This window comes from Pleurodeles waltl, chromosome 2_2 (genome assembly GCF_031143425.1).
Source record: "Pleurodeles waltl isolate 20211129_DDA chromosome 2_2, aPleWal1.hap1.20221129, whole genome shotgun sequence".
NCBI lineage: Eukaryota > Metazoa > Chordata > Amphibia > Caudata > Salamandridae > Pleurodeles > Pleurodeles waltl.
This window is the reverse complement of record NC_090439.1, coordinates 804,144,428-804,170,013: the sequence shown is the minus strand read 5'-3', so window position 1 is coordinate 804,170,013 and position 25,586 is coordinate 804,144,428. Positions and strand designations below refer to the sequence as shown.

The following is a 25,586-nucleotide window of genomic DNA, read 5'->3' as shown; positions in this document are numbered from 1 at the left end:
TTTAAAGAAATAACAAAGGTAGAAATACATACCACAGCTCCATATAGCCACATGTCAGACTATACAACATCCTCAAACTCAATCTTCAACAGGCCAAAAATTCAACAAAAATAATGCCCCACCCTAATCCACCATACCTAACACCACATTACCTGTCATAAAGCCTGCTCTATACACTACAGACCACAAACCACCAAACACTATCCCATTCCTTACAACACACTGCCTCACGCCAACCAGTGCATACCACATTGTTCATTAGCATCACATTTTTTAGACCATACCACCATATGCCCTGAGACGTTATACACACATGCTACATCATGCCTCACCACAACAAACTGTTGCACCCTGGCCCACTTCATGTTATGTATGTGACCATCTAAACTAAATACCTCCTATATATCTCACCAACCAACCTAACAGCATCACACTCACTACACTACACTATTCCATATCACTTGCACACTATAATACCATACAGCACCACAAATCTACTATCCCCGTACCACACCTTGAAAGTTCACCAATTATCACACCAATTGAAATTACCATATTACAATGCTTTCTACCCCACCTGACTATTTCAGAAGCACACACCACTTTAAAATACCTTTCAATGAAATTTGAGCAACTTACAAAACCTCAGCACCCCACAACTCACACAAGAGTGTACTTAATTTCATGCAATATTCTACAACACATTTCGCCACCGACTAAGAGAAACAAATTACTTCTCACCAAGCCACACCTCTCTGCTCCTTATCTAAGAATATATTATATCAGAAGTAAACAATTTAAGATAGCACATCGAGCTTCCATTCAGCACAAGTCATGAAAATGTGCAACCCTCACATCACACCCTACTATCATACAGCAGCCACATCAAACTGAGCAAAAACCTTACTGTTACTTCTGATCACTGCTTTACCATGCAAAGTTTCATCTACATGCCCAATATTCCACAACACATTTAAGCACATAGCTCCATAGCACATCACCCACACCTCACAACACCACATAATATACCACAGTACCAAATCCAAATCTCCCTACATCACACATTAGCCTACTATTCTATGCCACTTCATTCATGATCACTCAGTACCATTCAATAGCACAACCTGCCATACTACCATAAGCTTTACGGTGCATCATTGCAATTAGCATCAAAACCACAGTACACAAAACTCCATACCACTAAAGTTCGCAAAATGCTACAATACTTCAGCCAATGGAAGAGAACAACTTCTGAGACCAAATTTCAGTGCACAACACTAACCACAACACTAACCCACCACCAGAAAACACATTTCACAATGTAATATTATAACATAAGATGCTGTACAACTCCATTCCAAACAGCAATATAACCAGTCAGCAGCATCACACCCTATACTCCCAGTACAACATCAAACTGCACCATCACTCACTATTAAACCACACCTCCATGTACTCTCTTACAATGTACCTCAGCACACCTCTATATTTCAACCCATATAATATACCATCTCATCGTACCACTCTGATCCATAAAATTCGAACCCTAAACATACCTTTAGTTTGCCCCTTCTCTACCATCATACAATCCAATACAAACTGCATTACGTGTTACTGTGCCAGCACAATACCCTATGCCTACCATATTGCACAATTCAATCCACACTGTACTCACAAGATCTCTCTAAACCAAACCACAAGTGTTAATTTTAGTTCATACACTAGGACCCCCAACAGCAAAACCATGAGAATGGCTTACACACCTAGTGACACCAACACATACTTCTATTGAGAACACCGGAAATTTACATGAACACTAACAGGCACACACTCCACATCAGGTACTAACACATTGGCAAATCACCCATCCCTCATATACAGACATGAGTATGGAGTGGGAACAAAGGTGTGCAACACTAGCCCACTCCACAAAAAATATATTTCTCTGCAACAATCCACATCCAGGATTTGCAGCCAGGGGGACTGAATCATATTGGAATGAATATGAAAACCAAACAAAAACTATGAAGCACAAATAATGTTCAGTATTTACATACTAAAAATCAAGAGAAATACTCTCGGAATTAAACAACACAATTATAAATGCATTGAGAACCATACAAGAACCACACAGCTCCATGTGATGGATTACCAGAATGTCATCATCAGAATTTTATCTGTCCTAAATACTGTTTACAAAAATATTACCACACTGGAATTGATTAAAGAATCCCTACTCCCTGTGGGATGGTATTTTTGTACACAATATTTAGGACCAAATATTCATGTCCAACAATATTTTTGTAATTTGTAAGCTGGTGGCCACACTGTTGAATGTGGGGGTGATGAGAATCAAGGCTGCATAGTCTTGATTCCACCTCATGCCTGTCTCATCCACCACCAGACACTCCCTGCCCATTTATCTTACTCTTTCAGGTTCTTTTTCATTCCTGCTTTCCTTTTCCATCATTATGTTGCCATCTTTCTCTTCCTCCTTTCCTCCTTTTGTGTTTTTCTATCTCTTGCCCTGGATCAAAGTCATTGAGGGTAAATCAGTGCCAGTCCCCATAAATGAGTGCCAATAGGCCACACCTGCACCCATTAGCTAGAGTTAAGTGCTGGGTAGTTCTGTGACAATTAAGTAGGGCTGCTCAACCACAAACAGCGTTATCTATAATCTAGAGCCACAAACGCATTAGATGAATCAGATCAATCTCACCAATGAGAAAACAGAACAGATAGCCAAATTCAGCACTGGGACTATTGCCATTAGGATGGCTACACAACACCCACAATCTGTACAGCTAATTTACAAACATGCAATAGGATTTATCTAGTGTAAACTCACAAAAAGCTTAGTTGGGGGCAGATCCCTAAAGTGCCAAACTACACTGTCAGAGTTGACAGATTTAGTGGAAAATATTAAGACTTAAACACTCAATGTGATGCACACTGTAAGGACAGCCCATAATTCATATCACTCCTACAAAGGTTTGGCTGGCAAGTCATAAGCCTCTCAACCCTCCTCTCCCTGACACACACTCACACACACACACACACACACACATGCACACACACAACATAACACAGCTATAATTATGAGGACTCGCCTTTGACCACAATGAAGTGTGTATTTGCTATCCTAACCCCATATGCACATAGATAGTAGTTAAAGTTATAAAGCAGACTAAGACAAATATATCTGAACTTTTACTTTTCTGATGCACTCTCTCAAAACTACCTAAACATACTAAAGGGTCTGGTCCTCCTAACACAAGGGTCCTCACAAGGGTAATGTTTGTCTTGGTCCGACAGGGTTTACCCACACTATAAGAACCAATCCGGTCCCAGAGCATGAGTTATACACACACACACAGAGCACCATTCCACTGTAAGCCCTCACCTTCCAAATAATACAAACTGACTGGGGTTGTGAGTTTTAATATCATATCATAGAACATATCAATCATTGACAATGCCAAAAGCTCTTGCTATATTATAAGTGATTGTGATCTTAATTAATTGGCTCATTTTTGTGTGTGACTATGGGGAGAAGTGAGTGGCTGAATGTGGAAATGACTCAATGGTTGGATAGTTTAATGCGTGCATGGATGGATTAATATTTGACTAGGTACTCGGATAAGTTTAGGGTAAGTGAGCTTATAGATAGATGAATGCTTAACTGAGTGCATTAATAGATTGCAATGTGAATTAGTCAATGCATAAATAGATTAACAAGAGCATGGATGGATGGAGACAGGTTACAACAAACTTTACAGGCTACAGCCTCCGACAATGGTAGCCTTTTTGTTAGAACAATGCAAAGAATTGCCAAACCTATGCCAGTGTATGCATTACACCACTGCTCACCACAATGGTGCAGATTCTTTCTATCTAATGTAAATATATAAATACTAATGTCATACCAGCGCAAGCATTATGTGAAATGATTGCACATTGTTTTAAGAGTACCAATAGTTTGTCACAAATTACCACCAATATGCCAGTGCAGATATGTAGGAGTGGGCACCGGCATGGCATAGATGATTATCACATACCAATAATAAAAACAATTATGCGTTTTATGATTTGCCCCGTCATTAATGCATGTTCAGATTTCCATCATTACTTATTAATAGTATTTCCAGGTTTAGATTTTCCCTATTAGTTAGCATTTCTGAGCGCCAGTTCAAAATTGACCCGTTACTTAGCAATCCCTAGAACTTGTTCATTTAGTCACTTTGAATTATTCTTCAGATTTGCACTCATAAATCTTGAGTGCCTAGTCAAATTAGCACCATGACCTATAACACCTGGGAGCCTGGACACAGCAGCACCATCAGTCATTAAACTTTCGCATGCCTTGGAAGAGGTGACGTCGTCCAAGGCAGCGGTTCCCGTGTGCCTTGGACGAGGTGACCTCGTCCAAGGCACGGGAACTGGGGGAGCGCGCTCACCCCATGTGCACCCCACCCAGCCCCCAAGGCGGGGATGGAAGGGGAAGCCCTTCCCCTTCCACCCCTCCACCCCCCTGTGACGTCAGCGTGAGAGCGCGCGCTGATTTGTCACAGGGACCCCCCCATCGCGCTCAGCGCGATCGAAAGAGACTCTTTCGATCACGTGGGGGAGGCCTGGAGAGACTTCAAAGGGAAGGAAATGTATTTCCTTCCCTTTGAAGTCTCTCCAAGCGTTTCAAAAGCCGGATTGCTTGCGATCCGGCTTTTGAAACGCCCACTAGACACCAGGGATGTTTTTTTTTTTTAAATGGACATAAGGGAGCGACCCCTTGGGCAAGGGTCGCTCCCGGGGGGGCATTTTTTGGGAAGGCCTTTTCTGCCCCCCCCTGGGGGCAGATCGGCCTATTATTAAACCTCTAGGCACGAGGGATAATTATTTTTGTTTTTTGTTTACTTTGTTGTTTTAGGTGTGGGGAGCGACCTCTTAGGCAAGGGTCGCTCCCCTAGGGGGCAAAATATATTTAGGCCATTTCTGCCCCCCTTGGTAGCAGATTGGCCTATTTTGATGAGGCCAATCTGCCCCCAAGGGGGACAGAAACCACTAGACAACAGGGATTTTTTTTTTTATGTGAATTTCACGCAAGGGGAGCGACCCCTTAGGCAAGGGTCGCTCCCATGGGGGAGGAATTATTTTAGGCCATTTCTGCCCCCCTGGGGGGTAGATCAGCCTATTGTTATTAGGCCGATCTGCCCCCAGGGGGGGCAGAAACCTCTAGGCGCCAGGGCAAATTTTTGTTTTGTGTTTTTTTTGTTTATTTGTTTTTTTAGAGATGGGGAGCGACCCATTAGGCAAGGGTCGCTCCCCTGGGGGGAAAATTGTATTTAGACCATTTCTGCCCCTTGGGGGCAGATTGGCCAATTTTAGGTCAATCTGCTCCCAAGGGGGCAGAAACCTCTAGACACCGGGGATTTTTTTTTGGCGCCAATGTCACGCAGGGGGAGCGACCCCATAGGCAAGGGTCGCTCCTGGGGGGTGGGGGGGGCGGCAAATGTATTTTAGGCCATTTATGCCCCCCCTGGGGGGCAGAAACCTCTAGGCGGCAGGGCAATTTTTGTTTTGTGTTTTTTTTTGTTTATTTGTTTTTTTAGAGATGGGGAGCGACCCATTAGGCAAGGGTCGCTCCCCTGGGGGGCAAATTGTATTTAGACCATTTCTGCCCCCCTTGGTGGCAGAATTGTCGATTTTAGGTCAATCTGCCCCCAAGGGGGCAGAAACCACTGGGCACTGGGGATTTTTTTTTTGGCGCCAATGTCACGCAGGGGGAGCGACCCCGTAGGCAAGGGTCGCTCCTGGTGGGGGGGGGGGGGGTTGGGGGGCTGAGCTAGAGGGCAAAATCTACAGGTAGGCACTTTACAAAAAACACCTCTGTTTTCTTTAAAAAAAATTGATGTGTCCACGTTGTGTTTTGGGGCATTTCCTGTCACGGGCGCTAGGCCTACCCACACAAGTGAGGTATCATTTTTACCGGGAGACTTCGGGGAACGCTGGGTGGAAGGAAATGTGTGGCTCCTCTCAGATTCCAGAACTTTCTGTCACCGAAATGTGAGGAAAACTTGTTTTTTTAGCCAAATTTTGAGGTTTGCAAAGGATTCTGGGTAACTGAACCTGGTCAGAGCCCCACAAGTCACCCCATCTTGGATTCCCCTAGGTCTCTAGTTTTCAAAAATGCACAGGTTTGGTAGGTTTCCCTAGGTGCTGGCTGAACTAGAAGCCAAAATCTAAAGGTAGGCACTTTGCAAAAAACACCTCTGTTTTCTTTCAAAAAATGTGATGTGTCCACGTTGCGGTTTGGGGCATTTCCTGTCGCGGGCGCTAGGCCTACCCACACAAGTGAGGTATAATTTTTATCGGGAGACTTGGGGGAACGCTGGGTGGAAGGAAATTTGTGGCTCCTCTCTGATTCCAGAACTTTCTGTCACCAAAATGTGAGGAAAATGTGTTTTTTTAGCCAAATTTTGAGGTTTGCGAAGGATTCTGGGTAACAGAACCTGGTCAGAGCCCCACAAGTCACCCCATCTTGGATTCCCATAGGTCTCTAGTTTTCAAACATGCACAGGTTTGGTAGTTTTCCCTAGGTGCCGGCTGAGCTAGAGGCCACAATCTACAGGTAGGCACTTTGCAAAAAACACCTCTGTTTTCTTTAAAAAAATGTGATGTGTTCATGTTGCGTTTTGGGGCATTTCCTGTTGCGGGCGCTAGGCCCACCCACACAAACAAGGTATCATTTTTATCAGGAGACTTGGGGGAACGCTGGGTGGAAGGAAATTTGGGGCTCCTCTCTGATTCCAGAAATTTCTGTCACCAAAATGTGAGGAAAACGTGTTTTTTTAGCCAAATTTTGAGGTTTGCAAAGGATTCTGGGTAACAGAACCTGGTCAGAGCCCCACAAGTCACCCCATCTTGGATTCCCCTAGGTCTCTAGTTTTCAAAAATGCACTGGTTTGGTAGGTTTCCCTAGGTGCCGGCTGAGCTCAAGGCCAAAATCTACAGGTAGGCACTTTCCAAAAAACACCTCTGTTTTCTTTAAAAAAATGTGATGTGTCCACGTTGCGTTTTGGGGCATTTCCTGTCGCGGGCGCTAGGCCTACCCACACAAGTGAGGTATCCTTTTTATCAGGAGACTTGGGGGAACGCTGGGTGGAAGGAAATTTTTGGCTCCTCTCTGATTCCAGAACTTTCTGTCACCAAAATTTGAGGAAAATGTGTTTTTTTGGCCAAAGTTTGAGGTTTGCAAAGGATTCTGGGTAACAGAACCTGGTCAGAGCCCCACAAGTCACCCCATCTTGGATTCCCCTAGGTCTCCAGTTTTACAAAATGCACAGGTTTGGTAGGTTTCCCTAGGTGCCGGCTGAGCTAGAGGCCAAAATCTACAGGTAGGCACTTTGCAAAAAACACCTCTGTTTTCTTTCAAAAAATGTGATGTGTCCACGTTGTATTTTGGGGCGTTTCCTGTCACGGGCGCTAGGCCTACCCACACAAGTGAGGTATCATTTTTATCGGGAGACTTGGGGGAACATAGATTAGCAAAACAAGTGTTATTGCCCCTTGTCTTTCTCTACATTTTTTCTTTCCAAATATAAGAGAGTGTGTAAAAAAGACATCTGTTTGAGAAATGCCCTGTAATTCACATGCTAGTATGGTCACCCCGGAATTCAGAGATGTGCAAATAACCACTGCTCCTCAACACCTTATCTTGTGCCCATTTTGGAAATACAAAGGTTTTCTTGATAGCTATTTTTCACTCTTTATATTTCAGCAAATGAATTGCTGTATACCCGGTATAGAATGAAAACGCAGAGCAGGGTGCAGCTCATTTATTGGCTCTGGGTACCTAGGGTTCTTGATGAACCTACAAGCCCATATATCCCTGCAACCAGAGGAGTCCAGCAGACGTAACGGTATATTGCTTTAGAAAATCTGACATTTCAGGAAAAAGTTACAGAGAAAAACGTAGAGAAAATTTGATGTTTTTTTCACCTCAATTTCAATATTTTTCTTTTTCAGTTGTTATTTTCTGTAGGGAACCCTTGTAGGATCTAAACAAATGACCCCTTTCTGAATTCAGAATTTTGTCTACTTTTTAGAAATGTTTAGGTTTCTGGGATCCAGCATTGGTTTCATGCCCATTTCTGTCACTGACTGGAAGGAGGCTGAAAGCGCAAAAAATAGTAAAAATGGGGTATGTCCCAGTAAAATGCCAAAATTGTGTTGCAAAATTGGGTTTTCTGATTCAAGTCTACCTGTTCCTGAAAGCTAGGTAGATGGTGGTTTTAGCACCGCAAACCCTTTGTTGATGTAATTTTCAGGGAAAAAACCACAAGGCTTCTTCTGCAGCCCTTTTTTCGCATTTATTTTAGGCTAATTTCTTGGTCTCCTTCAGGGGAACCCACAAAGTCTGGGTACCTCTAGAATCCCTAGGATGTTGAAAAAAAAAGGACGCAAATTTGGCTTGGCTAGCTTATGTGGACAAAAAGCTATGAGGGCCTAAGCGCGAACTGCCCCAAATAGCCAAAAAAAGGCCTGGCACAGGAGGGGGAAAAGGCCTGGCAACGAAGGGGTTAATCTTAGCGCATGTTTTGATTTTGATCTTCTTTCAATATTCATCAGTGCAGGTTGAAATTTTCACCAACACTAACTATTCTCAGTACATATTTATACCAACACTCATTGAGACTGCCACATTCCATTTGTAAGTTTATCAACAAATAATCACATTTGGTAACATTACAATAAGCCATTTTCATATGTAAATGACTTGAGATGATTTAGATTCTGGTGGAACAGTACATCCCGCATTAAATGGAAGCTGTACTGTTTCCATAGGTTCGTCTTTCTCCCGCACCCATTAGAGGTCAGGAAAACACAGGATTTTTGGTGGTAGTGCTTCAGCATCTTCTTCCATTGGCAACCTTTCAGCTGATGTCTTGCCAGTCAAAGGACAGTGAGGTGGTAACACAACAGCTTTCCTCATCCAGCAGGGATTTCTCGATCTGCTTCTTCCTCCTTATTTTGCCAACTGCTGAAGGACGTAGTACCAAAAGTAATTACAGGATGTCCCTCTGAGATGAGCAGAAAGGGAGCGGTGCTTCAGATCATGACCAGAGATCCCGCTGGAGTTAGCAGAAAGTTTACAGAGCCTTAGGTCATTTCTAAAGAGGACTTTCAAGTAAAAAGAGAGCATGCCCCACAGGAGCTCAGTGTTAGTGGGCTTTCTGAGTTCAGGGGAATGTAGGTAGTACTGCAGTGATCAATAGATTTCCCTCTGAAGTGATGACAAAGGATGTAGTAACTCAGGCTGAGGTATCATTACTAGGTTCCCTCTGAATTCAACAGAAAGAGTGCAACGCCTCGGGTTGTTCATAGATGTCACTCTACAGGAAGGTGTAGTACCATGATATGGTACAAGTAGTCTTGTGCCCTCAGACGCTCTCTGGATTCTGTGTAAGGTAAAATATAAATGCGCTTTCTTTTTGTCTCTCATATTTTAAAGACAGACCTGAGTTTAGAAGCCAATCTTGCGAGAAAAATAAGTTTTGCATTCTACGTTCAATGTCCAGTTCCGCAATGGCCCTACTTGACGGAATGGATTGTGGAGGTGGCACGGAGAAGGAGCATAATGAGCTCCTGGGACAGATCTACTTAAGAAGTTGGACCTGATTGACCACCAGCTGCTGCCAAGTGTGTCTCGGAACGTGTTTCATGTCATTTGTACAAGCATGTACCTTTGAACCCTCTGGTTTACACGGAGGCGCATGAAAGAACACATGTAGACACACAGATGCTTTATCCTATATAGCATTGGGACAAGCTACTTAACTGTGTCTTATCTTGTGGAAGTCTTGGTGGCACACCCTCGAGCTTATGGCTGTATTGTTGATTTGCATTGTTTTATTTGTATTTATTTATTTATAAAATCAAACAAAATTCTCCTAGAATAAAATAAGAATCTGGGGCTCTTGGAAGGAGTTGTCAGAAATGGAATGATCACTCCTCTATGCTGTTATAATAATGTCTGCATGTGCATAAAAAGCCTGGGGCATTGGTTTATTTACCATACTTCATATATTGAACTTGAAAAGTGAGGGTTCAATGTGATTCACTAACTAATAGTTGTGGACGTACCTGATTATTACATCATGTCGATCAGGAATTACACAAAATAATTAATGTACACAGAGGATGCCAATGAGAGTTATATGTTGTATTATGCTTGTGTGAAGCACTCAATATAAAACAATGTAAAAATAGTCGAATATCACACACAAATGTAGAGGTGACGTCAATGTTTGTGAATAGGACTTTATAATACTACAATTCCAGGGATAGCTAATCAAAATCATTGAAGGGACAAGTACGCCTAAAATGGGGGACATGATGGTAACTTTTAAGAAAAGGCATAGGGGAAGGAATAGATTAGAAAATAGCTGTCAGTGAAAGAATAATGAAGAGACGAGGGCAAGAGGAGGTTAGGTTTAGGATTGTAGAAAAGGACTACAGGGATGTTCCCTGTATTGAGAAGAATAAAAAGTTAAATCGGCTTTCATAAAAAAGGTCGAGATTATTGAAGAATCTAATACAAGTAGACTCAGAAATTAATCACTTTAAAATTAATCTCTAAATGGTGTTTTATCCTGAAAACCACATGGAATCAATATTGTGGCAAATGAAGAGAAAGTGGAGATTGGAAACCATAAAAATTGTCACTTTCTATCCAGCCCCAGAACTCTATCATGGATAGTTGTTTTTAAACACTAAAACCAGCAACAGCAGTATCCCTCCAATACGTACGTGATTAAACATGGAGCCTGATGAAGTATTATTATACTCTACAAACAAGTCATCGTTTAAAAGTGGTGAACAGAAACAAGGGGCACTCCAGAAAGTAAACAGGCGCTTTACCTGCTCAGGGCTGACAGTAATGGGCTCCCGCAGCAGGATCCAGGTCACACATTCTTCACAGGGCGGAGTAGTGAAGGAGCCTTGGTAGGTCCAATAATCCAGAGAGGATGGGAACAGACCGGAAGGTTCAAAGTCAGTGAAGTGAGCTTTCTTGCCCTTCAATATAAATAGCAGACAGTAACCTTTTGGAAAGAGCAGCTGACTATGAATACAATAGCAACATTTAGTTTGAATTGACACACCATGGGTCTCTAAATCATGGGCTTCTCTTTTTTTAACATGTGACAAAAATTAGCAAGAAACTCAAGAGATACAAAATAGCAATTTCTGTGGCACAGGAACAATAGATGTGTGCATCATCGATAATTTTAAACCAGGGTGGGTAAAAATTCAATGGAGTGTCTGCTGAAAAGTGACATCTTGTATAAACATTACCTGTCAGCGCCTGTATATCTGATACAGCTGTAATGTGTGTTTCCCGTTAAGCCCCTTCTCAGCTCATTCTGAAAACCTACTTGACATCGCTAGTATCCTCATTTGCTCAGATTAGCCATCTCCTGATTCTGTAAAACCAACAGTCTATTTTGTGCACCACATCTTAATGTAGAACAAATTACCAGACATTATGTGGAAACGTGATAAGTAAAGAAGAGCAAGCTGGATCACTTAGTGGCAAATGAGTACCATGAGTTTAAGTTTGCCTGCCATTTAAAATCTTTCAGGTGTTTTTCTTTTAGAAGATATTCAATTTGAACATACTAATTATTTTCACACGTATTGTTGGACTTCTTTTTATCGGCTCTCTGATTTCATGATGGTCTAAGGCTGTTGGAAGTAAAGTCTTATGATGTGCTCAGTGAGTTAAAAGGTATTATTATCAGCTCTCATGGGCTTCTCTTTTTTTTAAATCTGTGACAATAATTGGCAAGAAACTCAGGGGATACAAAATAGCAATTTCTGTGGCACAGGAACAATAGATGTGTGCATCATCAATAATTTTAAACTAGGGTGGGTAAAAATTGAATGGAGTGCCTCCTGGAAAAGAGACATCTTGTATGAACATTACCTGACAGCTCCTGTATACATGCTACAGCTGATTCAGATGTAATGTGTGTTTCTGTTAAGGCTCCTTCTCAGCTCATTCTGAAAACCTACTTGACACCTCTAGTACCCCTATTTTCTCAGATGAGCCATCTCCTGAGTCTTTAGAACCAACTATTTTGTGCACCATACCTTAATGTACAACAAATTACCAGGCATTATGTGGAAACGTACTAAGTAAATAAGAGCAAGCTGTATCACTTAGTGGCGAATGAGTACCCTATGCCTAAGTTTGCCTGCCATTTAAAATCTTTCAGGTGTTTTTCTTTTTGAAGATATTCAATTTGAACGTACTAATTATTTTACACGTATTGTGGGACTTCTTTTTATCAATTCTCTGATTTCATGATGGTCTAAGACTGTTGAAAGTAAAGTCCTATGATGTGCTCAGTGGGTTAAAAGGTATTATTACGATGAAATAATGTAAATGGGCAGACTATACCACAGGTGTCTCGGGGGGTGGTAAACCAACACACCTCTTGCTGAGCTGGTCACAGACCAGACTGAATAAAGTTTAGTTGAAAGAGCAGTTGACTTCTCTTCTGCTAGGGCCCCTGTTTTATGCATATCTTATAATAATAAGAAAGAGAAAAACCTCCAAGGTCTACGAGATTCTCCTGCACATTTTCACATATAAGAACTCTTGTTTTAATTTGTCTAGCTCCATTTTTCACTCTACAAATTGAAAAGTACCTCTTGCGACTCTAAGCAGTCATCAACATTTCTCAACAAAAGGTCTGCAATAAGAAATAAAGGATGGTCATTAAAAGATGTTACCCTGAACATCACAGGAAATCTCATGAGGAAATGGATCCAAATCATTGTGGATATAAGGAAAGCACTTATGGCTTCAGTTGTGATACATGAAAAGTTGGATGAATCTTCCAAGAGCTAAACAGAAAGATTCTAAATGCTACACAATTGATCAACTTAACAACAACACAAGTACCAAAATAACGAGGACAAAACCGAACAGGAATATTATGAATGGGCAGGAACTTGGAAGGTAAACAAACCTTAAATCCTAGCTCATAATTAGGAGTTGGTCTTCTAGTTTTATTAATTCTGGCCTCATGATAGTCTTGGAATCTTTAAGGTTCTTAGAAAACAATTGTCGTTCCAATTTTAATCTTTCAAGAAAAGCACTAGAGGTCTGGAAAGAGGCATTGTTAGCAATGAATGTGGATGAGCATTTGGTGCAAGAAGTGTTTTAGGAGAACTCCAATAGTTGAAACTCTGCCCAATTCAGCTATTACTCAAGGCTTAGGTTTACTCTTTGTGCCTGCCTAATGGGCTGTGGATGAAACCCTTAGGTAAGTGCTTATTGAATTCCTAAAGAGGAGCAAGTGAGTCACCAAAATCATGAATTGTATCACAAGCCCTGTCAGAAATGATGGTATTAAGTAGCCCAGTAACTGAAATATATCATGTACGTTAGGAATACTTTTGCCATTATGTTGCCAGACTGAAGACTATTAAATACAGAAAAGTGTGCTATCTAAAAAAAACAAAAAACTGTGGCCATAACTATTTGGGAGCCCACTGAAGGTGGAAAGTCAGCAATAAAATCAATAGAAGTGTTATGCCATGGAAGAAGAGATACAAACAGTGGCTGGAGGTAACCAAAAGGTTTGTCGTTTACTGCTTTAACCTAAACACAAATATGCCGGACATTACATACAGAGCTACATCTTGGCGAACAGCAGGTCACCAGAAAGACTTTGATGCAAGATCAAAAGCTGAACTCAAGCCTCAAAGCCCTGCCACAGTGGAGTCATGGCACAATTTTAAAACTTCTTTCCTTAGCCACTTGGTTGGAATTATTATGGCCTGTTGAACAAAGTAGATTCTGGTGACGGGTGAAGGGAAACTAGATCTCATGGTATCCAGCTCCTTTTGAGAAAGCTGAGCATGGGAATCCCTTACTTGTTATAAAGAAGGTTTATGTTAAACCTATACCTCTACCTGGGAGCAGGATCCAGATCATCAGTTATTACACTTCATCTAGCGAGAACATCTACCAGAATATTCTGGGAATCAGGAGTGTGGGTTATAGAAGAATCACATTAGGATGAAAAATATGTCCAATGGCTTGTCTGTTTTTCCTACACTACATGTTTTGGAGAAATTGTAAATTTCTGTGGTCAATGCGGACTTCAAGGGTTTCCACTGAGCTCATCAAAAGATGCCACTATTTAAGACAAACATGTTTTAGGACCCAAAGTTCTCATTCCAGGACTGAATACTTACACTCACAGGAGTTCAACACATGGGACAAATAAAACAGGAGATGTTCAAGATGATCTTCTTCCTGGAGATGAAGTAAATAAAACAGCCCCCAATAGCTCAATCTGAGGCATCAGTCTTTATTATAAATGTGCATGTAGGGTGTAGATCCTTTAGAACGGGTGCTTGAGTAAACAGTTGTTTGGGAGCCAAAAAACGCTCCAAGTTTTTCGGTAGTCCAGATATTGTTTCTTCATTGTGGTTGAAATATTGCAGGTCTTGGATGCATAGTTCTTTATAATCTGTCTATAGAACTTTGTTAGATCTAGAAAGTTGTGGGTCTCCTTGACAGAAGTTAGAACTTGTCATTCCAGGATTGCTGAGACCTGAAGTGAATCTATAGATGGGTCTTGCTCTGGAAAACAATATACCAAGTACTCAACCTTTTTCCTCTCTGGTTTTCTGGTTTGCAATTGAACATGCTTCCAATACTTACACAAGGTGGAACAGAAAATTAGAATGTAATTTGGGACTGCAACCACATCTTAGTATGTTCTCGATAATGGATATGTGGGCTCCACTTTGGCACAAAAAACAAAGATGTTCATGCAGGAGAGGAAGACTGGACAACCAGTGCATTCTGAAGATTTTCTTCCAAACACTGTTTCAGTACCTCCTTGTCTTGCAGGGACAAGGATTAAATCCTTCCAAAGGGCATCACAGTATTAGGAAAAGTGGGAATATAGCAATACAAATCTTTGTGTCAAGGTTGAGAAACAACAAAAGGGTTCTTGATATGGACTAATGACAAAGGATGTTTGGGCTTTGGCAGAAGCAGACTTAGGCCCTCATTATGACATTGATGGTAAGTCCTGCTTACCACCATGCTGACTGCCGCTAACATACCGCCGGTGCAGCAGATTACCGCTACCCATATTATGACACACACATACCAATCCATCACTATACAGCCACACACACAAGTCCGCCAGCCCAAAGGTCAGTGATAAATTGGCAGTACCAAACCCCACACCATTACGCCAACAGAACAACGCCCCCCACATTATAACCCACGAATCACCGCAGTGGACATTCAGTGGCGCTAAACCATTGACGGTACATACCATTGCGCTCAAAATACACAAACTCAAACAAAACAACACTACATTGGAAAATTCTAACTACACACACCTGAAACACATACACACACCACACCCACACCTCTATAAAAAACACACACACACATACTACCCACAACCCTTTATGACAAAAAAAATGCCAAATGAGAGAGACAGACCAAGAGCACCCACAGAACCAGAGCCACATAACACCATCACCCATACACCATCCACACACCTTACAGCACACACCCCAACACATCACCGCACACACCCTCACACACACCACTCACACTACACCCATGGCACCACAAAGACACCCCAGGTTCTCAGAGGAGGAACTAAGGGTCATGGTGGAGGAAATCATCAAGGTAGAGCCACAGCTATTTGGATCACAGGTGCAGCAGACATCCATTGCTAGGAAGATGGAGTTATGGTGGAAAATCGTGGACAGGGTCAACACCGTGGGACAGCACCCAAGAACAAGGGATGACATCAGGAAGAGGTGGAACGATCTACGGGGGAAGGTGCGTTCCGTGGTAGCAAGACACCAAATAGCAGGACAGAGGACTGGCGGTGGACCCCCACCTCCTCCCCCACAACTAACAACATGGGAGCAGCAAGTCTTGGCAATCATGCATCCTTAGGGCCTGGCAGGAGAAGAAGGAGGACTGAACTCTGGTAAGTCAACTCTTTACTACTTTCACCCCCCCTACCAACATGCCATCACATACCCCCACCCCTACCCTCACCCCATGACTCCACCTCCTCATATACAACCCACCATCACAACCCACCCATCCCAATACCAAGCCCTGCACGTAACACCAATGCACGGACCCCCATCACAGACCTGCATGGACACCCATCACTAAAGCATGCACACTAGAGAAAATCACCTACCCCACAAAATGACTACTCACACAAGTCAAAGCTGCCAGGGCAATCACAACCATAGAGGGCAACACACCCATGCACAAGATGTCACAAGCAGAAACAATAACACTGCATTTATATCCCCACAGGTCCCCCGCCCAACATCATCGGAGAGGAGGTGCCAGAAACACCCAATCTCCCCACAGAAGAGGCCCACAGTGATGACAGCAGCTCTGGACACCTGGATCTGGATGGCCAACCTGGCCCATCAGGGAACTCCGGACAGTCGGTTACCTAGCCACAATCCCATACCACCACAGAGCCTCCCCCTCAGTAAACACCAGCACAGCACCCACTCAGCGGGCCCATACCTCTGTCCCCAGGACTTGTCAGTCAGCAGTGTGTCCACCACTACAGGGTCCCCGAGACACCCCACAAACACAGGACAATCAGGGACCTGGGGTCAGTGGCAGTGGGCACACGGTTCAGGGGACAGAGGCACAGGACAACAGGGAAGCTGGGAGGACTGCTGTGCGACAGGGGGAGGACAGGCCCAGGGAACCGACTCTCCAGGGATCCTGGGAGCATACTACCATTCCCAGGAGACGATGGGCCAGATACTGGACAAGTTGCAGGAGACCCAGCGGCTGAAGAGGGGACAGTACTTGGGGATCAGGGAGGACCTGAAGGACATCAACAGTACCCTGGTCACACTATTGCAGGTGTGCTGGCAGACATGGCCAACACCATGAGGGAGCCAGTGGCACATCACCGGGCCCCGGACAGTAGCCACACTGATGAACAGCCCTCCACCTCCGCTGCCGCGAGTGGACAGCAGGCCCCACCACAGGAACAACAGGCCACCAGTACCCCTCCCCCTGCAGAAGGAGAACCACCCCGCAAACGGTCCCTGCGATCCAGGCAGAAGCCAGAGAACATTGCCAAGACCCCCGCCAGGAAATAGGACTCCCCTGATTGTCACCCTTGTGTCCCACTCTGTCCCCCTGTCCACCTTGAACTGCCATTGCTCCACTTCCTATGCCCTCTTGGACAATGCACCTGTGATACAAATAGACTGGACTCTATCCTGGACTTTCCTCCGCCATCACCCCATCCCATTGCACATACCCCTCTAGTTATTGGCACTTAAATAAGCACTATTCAAAAAATACAAGTATGGAGTCTGGCAAATGATTGAACTATGTATTCGTTTAACAAGTTTTAAACACTGCATTACAACTGTACATGAATGTATACTTAGGAATGAACTGTAGTAAGCTGCAGTCAACACACCAGGAGCCAGAGTGGGGCACAGCTATCTGAAAAGAGAGATGCCGAAGGGTACAGCAAGTGGCCATAGAATTGGGAGAATCTGCCTGTCATGTACAATGTCCAACACAAAACTGTAAATGTAAATTGAAGTTACAGTGTGTTACCTGTGTGTCACTGGAAGTACTGTTGTATTATTTTTGTTCTGTTGTCCTCATCCTCATCGTCTGCCTCCTCTTCACTGTCCACAGGGTCCACTGCTGCCACACACCTATCTCCAGCCTCATCCTCCTGCAGAAAAGGCACCTGGCATCTCAAGGCAAGGTTATGCAACATGCAGCATGACACCATTATCTAGCAGACCTTCTTGGGTAAGTAGCACAGGGATCCACCGGTTAGATGGAGGCAACAAAACCTGGCCTTCAGGAGGCCAAAGGCCCTCTCGATAATCCTTCTTGTCTGCCCATGTGCCTCATTGTAACGTTCCTCTGTCCTTGTCCGGGCATTCCTCACTGGGGTCAGTAGCCATGAGAGGTTGGGGTAACCAGAGTCACCTGCAAATATTGAGGTACAACTGTTAGACACACCCTAACCCTTATGGCCAACGCCATACCCATACACCAACATCCACTGGGTGGAAACCAGGGCTCACCTATTAGCCACACCTGGTGCCTCTGGAGTTGAGCTGCTGCTATTCTGCAGGATAAAGGCATCATGCACAGACCCAGGGTACTTTGCACTGATATGGGAGATGTATTGGTCCGCCAGGCACAACATCTGCACATTCATGGAGTGAAAGCTCTTTCGATTTCTGCACACCTGTTCATTTCTCCCGGGGTGGGGGGGACAAAAGCAATATGTGTACCATCAATAGCCCCAATTATGTTGGGGATATGTCCCATTGCATAGACGTCAGCTTTCACTGTGGCCAAATCCTCCACCTGGGGGAAGAAGATGTAGCTGTGCATGTGTTTCATCAGGGCAGCCAACACTCTGGTCAGCACTATTGAGAACATTGGCTGTGACATTCCTGGTGCCAAGCCCACTGTCACTAGGAAGGAGCCAGTTGCCAAGAAATGGAGCACAGATAGGACTTGTACAAGAGGGGGATCCTGGTGGGGTGACGGATAGCAGATATCAGGCCAGGCTCCAATTGGGCACACAGCTCTGTGATTGTGGCCCTGTCCAGTCTATAGGTGAGGATAATGTGCCTGTCCTCCATTGTTGCAAAGTCCACCAGGGGTCTGTACAGGGGGATGTCTATATCTCCTATTTATCCGCAGCGGTTGTAATCTAGGGGGCAAAACGGGGAGCAGCTGGTCAGTATTCCACATTTGCAAACACTACACTGCATTGCATGTTGTGACAGTAACAAAATACTGTTGGATAGGCCCAAATGGTGCATATGTGTACTGTGACAAAGTTAGGTGCCATGGCCTGCCCTCCCTGAAATGGCATCCGCCTGTCCTGTGTGGATATACATGTGGAAATGAGGTAATTCCATTGACGTTGTGCGCCGTTGCGTGAGGCGGTCGAGTACCGCCGTACAACTCCTCATTGGTTGTCATTAGGCCCTATGGGTTACAGTGGCCAATGGTGATGGAAGCCGGCGGTGACGGTACGTACTGCCGCGGATGTGACTGCCATTTTCTATCTGTTTACTCTCTTGCAACCTGACCTTTAACAGGACAGGATCTACACTGCTGTGACCTGTGTCTGGAACTGACCATGGCTCATGTCACTAGGGAAAGAGCCCCTGCGTTCACCGCTGCTGAGTTGGAGAGACTGGTGGATGGGGTCTTACCCCAGTACCGAATGCTGTATGGTCCTCCAGACCAACAGGTGAGTACACTGTGAGCACAATGCATGGGGCATGAATGCATGGAATACAGTGTGTGAGGGCTTCATGTAAGGGGGGGTTGGTGGAAGGGTCCTGGGCAGCGTTCTGCATGTTTGGTGGGCACTGTCTGTGCATAAGGGGATGTTAGGGCTATGGTGGGACATGAGTGTAACAGGCTGGGTGGTCTGAATGATACCTTTTTCTATGTGTATTTTTCTGCAGGTCAGCACCCATCAGAAAAAGGGTCTATGGTGTGCCATCGCCAAGGACGTGTGGACCCTGGGGCTCTATGGCAGATGGAGCACCCATTGTTGCAAACAGTGGGAGGACCTGAGATGCTGGGCAAGGAAGACGGCGGAGGCCCAGCTGCCAATGAGGAAGGGGTGCCTGTCGAACCCTGCCCCCGATGCCCCGCATACTGGCGGCGGCCTATTCAGAGCTGGATGGGTGCTTGAGGGCATCACAGCAGCCACAAGGGGGTGAGTACACAATATACTACTTGCGCGTGGTGGGGTGGTCTCTGGGTGGGAGATGTGGGCCTGTGAGTGCCCCGAGGCCAGGCCTCGTTGGGCAGGGTATGATGTAGGCTATGATGTAAACCCCCTCCTACCAAGCTAGTAGGCATCCACTACTGGGCAGGGGTCTGTGGGTCTCAGGTATGCTGCTATTGGTGTTAGGTATTCCTGTCCATGGCCTGGTTACTAGCATTGTGACCTGTAGTGTATTGGCTAGTGCGTAGGGCTGTTCCCTGTGTGTGTGTGAAGTGTACGCCAATGGTGGTGTTGGAGCAGCCATTGACCAAGTGTAACCTTTGTCTCTTTCCCACCCTTTTTGTTTTTTCACCCTGTCCTTATGTGATTTAGCATAATCTGGTGGTAGAGCAAAGGCACCGACGGAGGGAGCTGCATCCCACATTGCCCTGGAGGCCAAATCCACAGATGGTGAGGGCACCAGTGGGACGGAGGGTGAGGGGAGCACCACGGTGGAGACAAGGGGGGACAATTCAGACAGTGATACCTCCTCCAATGAAAGCTCTCTGGTGGTGGTCAACAGCCATCTACCTCACAATAGGATCCAGCCCATGCGCCTGCACCCACACACAGCAGACAGACACCGCCAACAACCACTTCCTCTTCCTCCACTCCCAACCTTCAGCCTCTTCCCACCCCAGTGTCCCTAAGAAGCTTTTCCTCTCCACCGTTGACCTCTTCCGTCCCCCCCGTCCTTCACATCGGGCCAGGGTGGTCAGAACCCAGGCGAGCACCTCAGCCACCCAATCCAAAGCCACAGTAGTGTCCAAAGCTACTGCAGGTGGGAGAGGATCCCGGGAACAAGCCAGCAGCACTGAAAGTGTGCCTGCACCAGGTGCATCAAGGTAGGGCAAGGAGGCACCCCCAGCTGCGAAAGGGAAGGGAAAGGAGGCACCACCAGCTGTGAAAAAGAAGGGCAAAGAAGCAACACCAGCTGCAAAAGGTAAGGGCATGGAGGCACCACTAGCTGCGAAAGGGAAGGGCAAGGGGCTTGCACCAGCAGGCAGGAATGATAGGAGGCCTGGTGCTGAGACTTATTCGGAGCCCCCACCACCAACCATCGCGGTTCAGCCGTCCGAGACTGCAGGGGAAGGGCTGGAGCCTCCCCCAACAACTGCCAGCACCGCCACCAGCACCGCCAGCAACCACTGCCAGCAGCAGCAACAGCAGCCCCAGTGGGCAGCCGTCCAAGGCTGCAGGGGAAGTGCTGGAGCCTCCCCCCACCACTGCCAGCACTGCCAGCAGCACCACTGCCAGCAGCAGCAGCCCCAGTGGGCAGCTGTCCGAGGCTGCATGGGATGGCCGGGAGCCTCCCCCCACCACCGCCAGCCCCGACATCAGCCCCCCCACTGCCACCACTGAGCAGCCATCACCACCGGAGAACAGTGTGTAGTCCTGCCTCCATGGGCTGTAGTGCGTCCAGGACCATGCAAATCCTGTAGGTGTGACACCCAGGTGAGTGACTGTGACCTCGCACTCCCCAAGATCTGCATCACAGGGCACAATGCCCCCTCCAGATCCAGTGGAAGAAGCCATCTACTCACCTCACCCCATCCTTCCCAGGATGAAGCACTCTGGGCACATGGCCCCCTCCAGAACCAGTGGAAGAAGCCATCCACTCACCCCATCCTTCCCAGGATGAAGCCACTCACCCCATCCTTCCCAGGATGAAGCACACTGGGCACAATGCCCCCTCCAGAACCAGTGGAAGAAGTAATCCACTCACCCCATCCTTCCCAGGATGAAGCACACTGGGCACAAGCGCCCCTCCAGAACCAGTGAAGAAGCCATCTGTGAAGAAGAGGATTTCCAGATCCGTCAAGATTTATGTAGGTTCTTTATTGAAGCATCCTATCCATCAGCAGCCCTGTACATCCATCTCTCCACTCTCTTCCAGCCAACTCCTACATTCCACATTCTACAATGAGGTCATATGTGACCTCAGCCTGAGACAAAGCATTATCAACACTCCGCTCCTGCTGAGATTACATAAGCCATCTTCCACACACCTTCTCTCTTTAGATTAGACCAAAAATTGAAACTAATAAAGCAATACATAAGGACATGAGAAAATGCAAAAGTACAAAAGAGAATAACTTACATGATTTCACAACATTTGTTTCCTTTTAGATATCACAACTCTTTTAAGATTCCACACTCTTCCATCCTTAATTTTGACAGCATTCCTGAAAAGTTTGATAACTTCAAAAGGTCCTAAAAACTTGCTTCCACTTTTACACATAGTCGGTTTTCTAACTAGAATTTGATCTCCAACTTTCACATCAATGCATAGTGTGCTTTTCTTGTCATCAAAATATTCCTTTCTTTTTTGTATGCGTATCTTTTCATACTCATTCTCATGTCACACCTAGAGGCACTATCACTTTTACCCCAACACACCCACGCAGGTGACAGAAGAATGTTAGCTTTACGACCTCTGAAGAGTTCGAACTGAACCTTCCCCGTAGTAGAATGTGGTGTAACCCTGTAAGCATGGAGGAACCTTTTAAGACCATCTTTCCAGTTCCTATTAGACGCAACTTCTAACTGTATACACTCCTTCACACACCTGTTAAATCTCTCCACTGTACCATTCCCTTCGGGATGATACGGTGAACATCTTTTATGCTTAATGCTTCTGAAGGAATTCTTCCATTTCGCCCAAAACAAACTGTGGTCCATTGTCCATCACAATAGTATTCGGCAAACCCTCACAACCAAAAATATCCTTGAAGAATTCAATTATCCTTTTGGTTTCAATGGAGCTGCAAATTCCTACTTCTGCCCACCTAGAAAACTGATCAATCAAAACTAAAATGTAGTTAGAACCACCTTTTCCATACACAGGTCCTACAATATCCGCAGCCACTATTTCCCAAGGTTTGTGCGGCATGTCCCTAGCACACATAGGCGGCACCCTAGTTTTGTAAACCTTATCACTGTTGCAACAGTCTGGGCACTCCCTTACCATCCTCTCAACCATCAAATCCATTCCTGGCCACCTATAATTAAGACAAATCCTAGCTTTCGTCCTACTCATACCTTGGTGCCCTTCATGACCTAACTCTAAAAAAAAAATCCTCAAAACCACTGGAACTACTAATTTTGAACCACGTAAAAGGATGCCATCTCCACCGACAACTCATCCTTCACTTTCCAGAAACCACACAAATTCTTATCCTGTTTTGCATTACATTTCCATCCAATTCTGAGTTCCTCACACACATGTTGTAATACACTATCCTCAGCTACCAGCTACACTGCACACACTTATACCATTTTTCTCTTGCTTCTCAGAAAATTCTTCTACCTCTGAACTTAATCTGGATAGGCAATCTGCAACTTTATTGTTAGGCCCTGGGACATAATGCACGGTAAAACTGTAATCTTGTAGACTAATAACCCATCTACTAATTCTTCCAGAAATCATATCCAGACCCTTCCTCATAAACACTTCCACCAAAGGTTTGTGATCTGTAAAGATTTTAAACTCTCTTCCCCACACAAAGTTCCTGAGTTTGTAAATCACCCAATAAACACTCAGAGCCTCTTTCTCTGTTGTAGAGTAGTTGACTTCTGGTCCGCGCAGCGTCCTGGAACAATACACTATGGGCTTAAGGTCACCATCACCCATTTCCTGTAACAACACTGCCCCCAGTCCTCTCACACAGGCATCAGTCATAATCACACACTTCTTGTCAGGGTCAAACGATTTTAGAGTCCCAATTGTTGACAACTCCTTCTTGATATTCTCAAACTCTCTCACACACTCATCGTCCCCCAAGAACTCAGCATTTTTCTTCAAGAGTTTACGCATGCAAACAGTCTTGGATGCTAAATTCGGTAAAAAATTTAGCATGGAATTCTATCATCCCAAGAAAAGATAACAACTCATCCTTTTTCTCTGGGACACGCAGGTTCAAAATATTGCTAACCAGTTCCTTTCTAGGGCATAATCCTTCTGCTGTGATTTTGTGTCCAAGATACTCAACTTCAGTTTTCCCAAAAGGACACTTCTTTAACTTGAGAGTCAAACCATGGTCTCTAAGAATACCCAGAACCTTCCAAACTCTCAAATTATGTTCATCCAATGTTCCGCCATGTATCAAGATATCATCTTGGAAGCACTTCACTCCAGGTTCGGAGCCAAACAGATTGTACATTAACCGTTGGAAAACTGCAGCAGTTGATACTAAACCAAAAGGCATCCTTATGAATCTGAAAGTGCCAAACGGTGTAATGAAAGTAGTGTAGTCATGTGAATCCGCATGCAATTTAACCTGATGGTACGCAGAGGTCAGATCAAATTTGCTAAAATATTTAGATCCGGATAGCATCGTGAACATTTCTCAGATGTTTGGCAAAGGAAACTGATCACTGACCACACATCTGTTGAGGTTCCTCAGATCAATGCACAGCCTTAACTCTCCATATTGTTTCCTTGCAACGACAATCAGTTAAACCAATTCAGAGGACTCTACCGGCTCAATAATTCCCTCTTCACATAGCCTTTTTATTTCTCTATCCACATCATCTTTTAATGAAATAGGCACAGGGCGCACCTTAGCAGCCACCGGAACTGAGCCTTCTTTTAACCTTATCTGATGGGTATACTTTTTAAGACAGCTTAATTTCTCTCTAAAAACGTCCTTGTACTCTTCAACAAAATCCAGTAAGGACTCCTCCTTCTGCACAGCAAGTTCACACACACCATGCAAAGTGTTAACATACTCATCCTTGATCATGACAGGGGCAGGAGAGTTTGGATCCAGAATAACTCTCAAACCCTTCTGATGTGGCCAACTCAGAACACTGTCCCCTTTAACAGGAACATACATTTTCCCACAGATAGTCTTGGACTTGAAGGCAATCTCCGCTTCAAAATATCCTCTCAGATCAATGACCTGTCCTCCATAACCCCCCGGAATATCATCCGGGTCTTTCAATTCCACCTTGTGACTCAGTTGTTCATCAAAAACTTCATTGGAGATCAATGTCAACCATGCTCCTGAGTCAAATAACATTTCACTTGTTACACCTAAAATGGTGACATCTTTTGGATGTTTCTTCCTTTCAGTACCCATGGAGACTGACAATATGCAGTCCTCGACTACTTTCACTGACGTCTGGCTCCTTTGCAATTTACAGCACTTGCCCAAATGACCTTTCTTGTTGCATAATCTACAGGTTGAGTTTATCGCTGGACATTTCCTGTAAGATGCATAGTGGCCAATGTTCACACAGCGAAAACACTTTGCATTCCCTGAACCTGTTCCCTTCTCCTTGATCCACTTTATCATCCTCTTTGTCGTTACTATTTCCTTTCACACCAGATTGGTACTTTTTCATAGTGATTTTATTCACTCCTATATTTTTTCCCTTTTCAAGTTCCTCGACACAAGCTAAGGTGTGCTCTACACTCTTGGCTAGGATGATAACCTCATGCAACGATGGATCATCTTTGCTCCATAACTATTGTCTGACCTTGTCACTAGCACACCTTAACATAAATTGATCACGGATCCTTTCATCAATAGTGCTCCCAAACGTACACGTAGCTGCTAGTTTCCTAAGGGCAGTAATGTACTCTTCAATGCTTTCGCCTGGTCTTTGCTCGCTCATACCAAAATGATAGCGTTCTAGGATAGTACTAATCTTGGGTAAATAATGTAAATCAAGTTTTTTTAAGCACATCTCGAATTCATTTAG

At 44.6% G+C, this 25,586-nt stretch overlaps 1 protein-coding gene across 1 annotated transcript in view; it reads right to left on the bottom strand.

Annotated features, from left to right (window-relative positions):
* Positions 1–25,586, bottom strand: part of CA3 (carbonic anhydrase 3) — a 219,717-nt gene that overhangs the window by 17,897 nt on the left and 176,234 nt on the right. Inside the window, exon 6 of the mRNA XM_069220431.1 lies at positions 10,918–11,073. Within this exon, the coding sequence (XP_069076532.1) occupies positions 10,918–11,073 (156 nt within the window). The remainder of the gene's footprint in view (positions 1–10,917; positions 11,074–25,586) is intronic.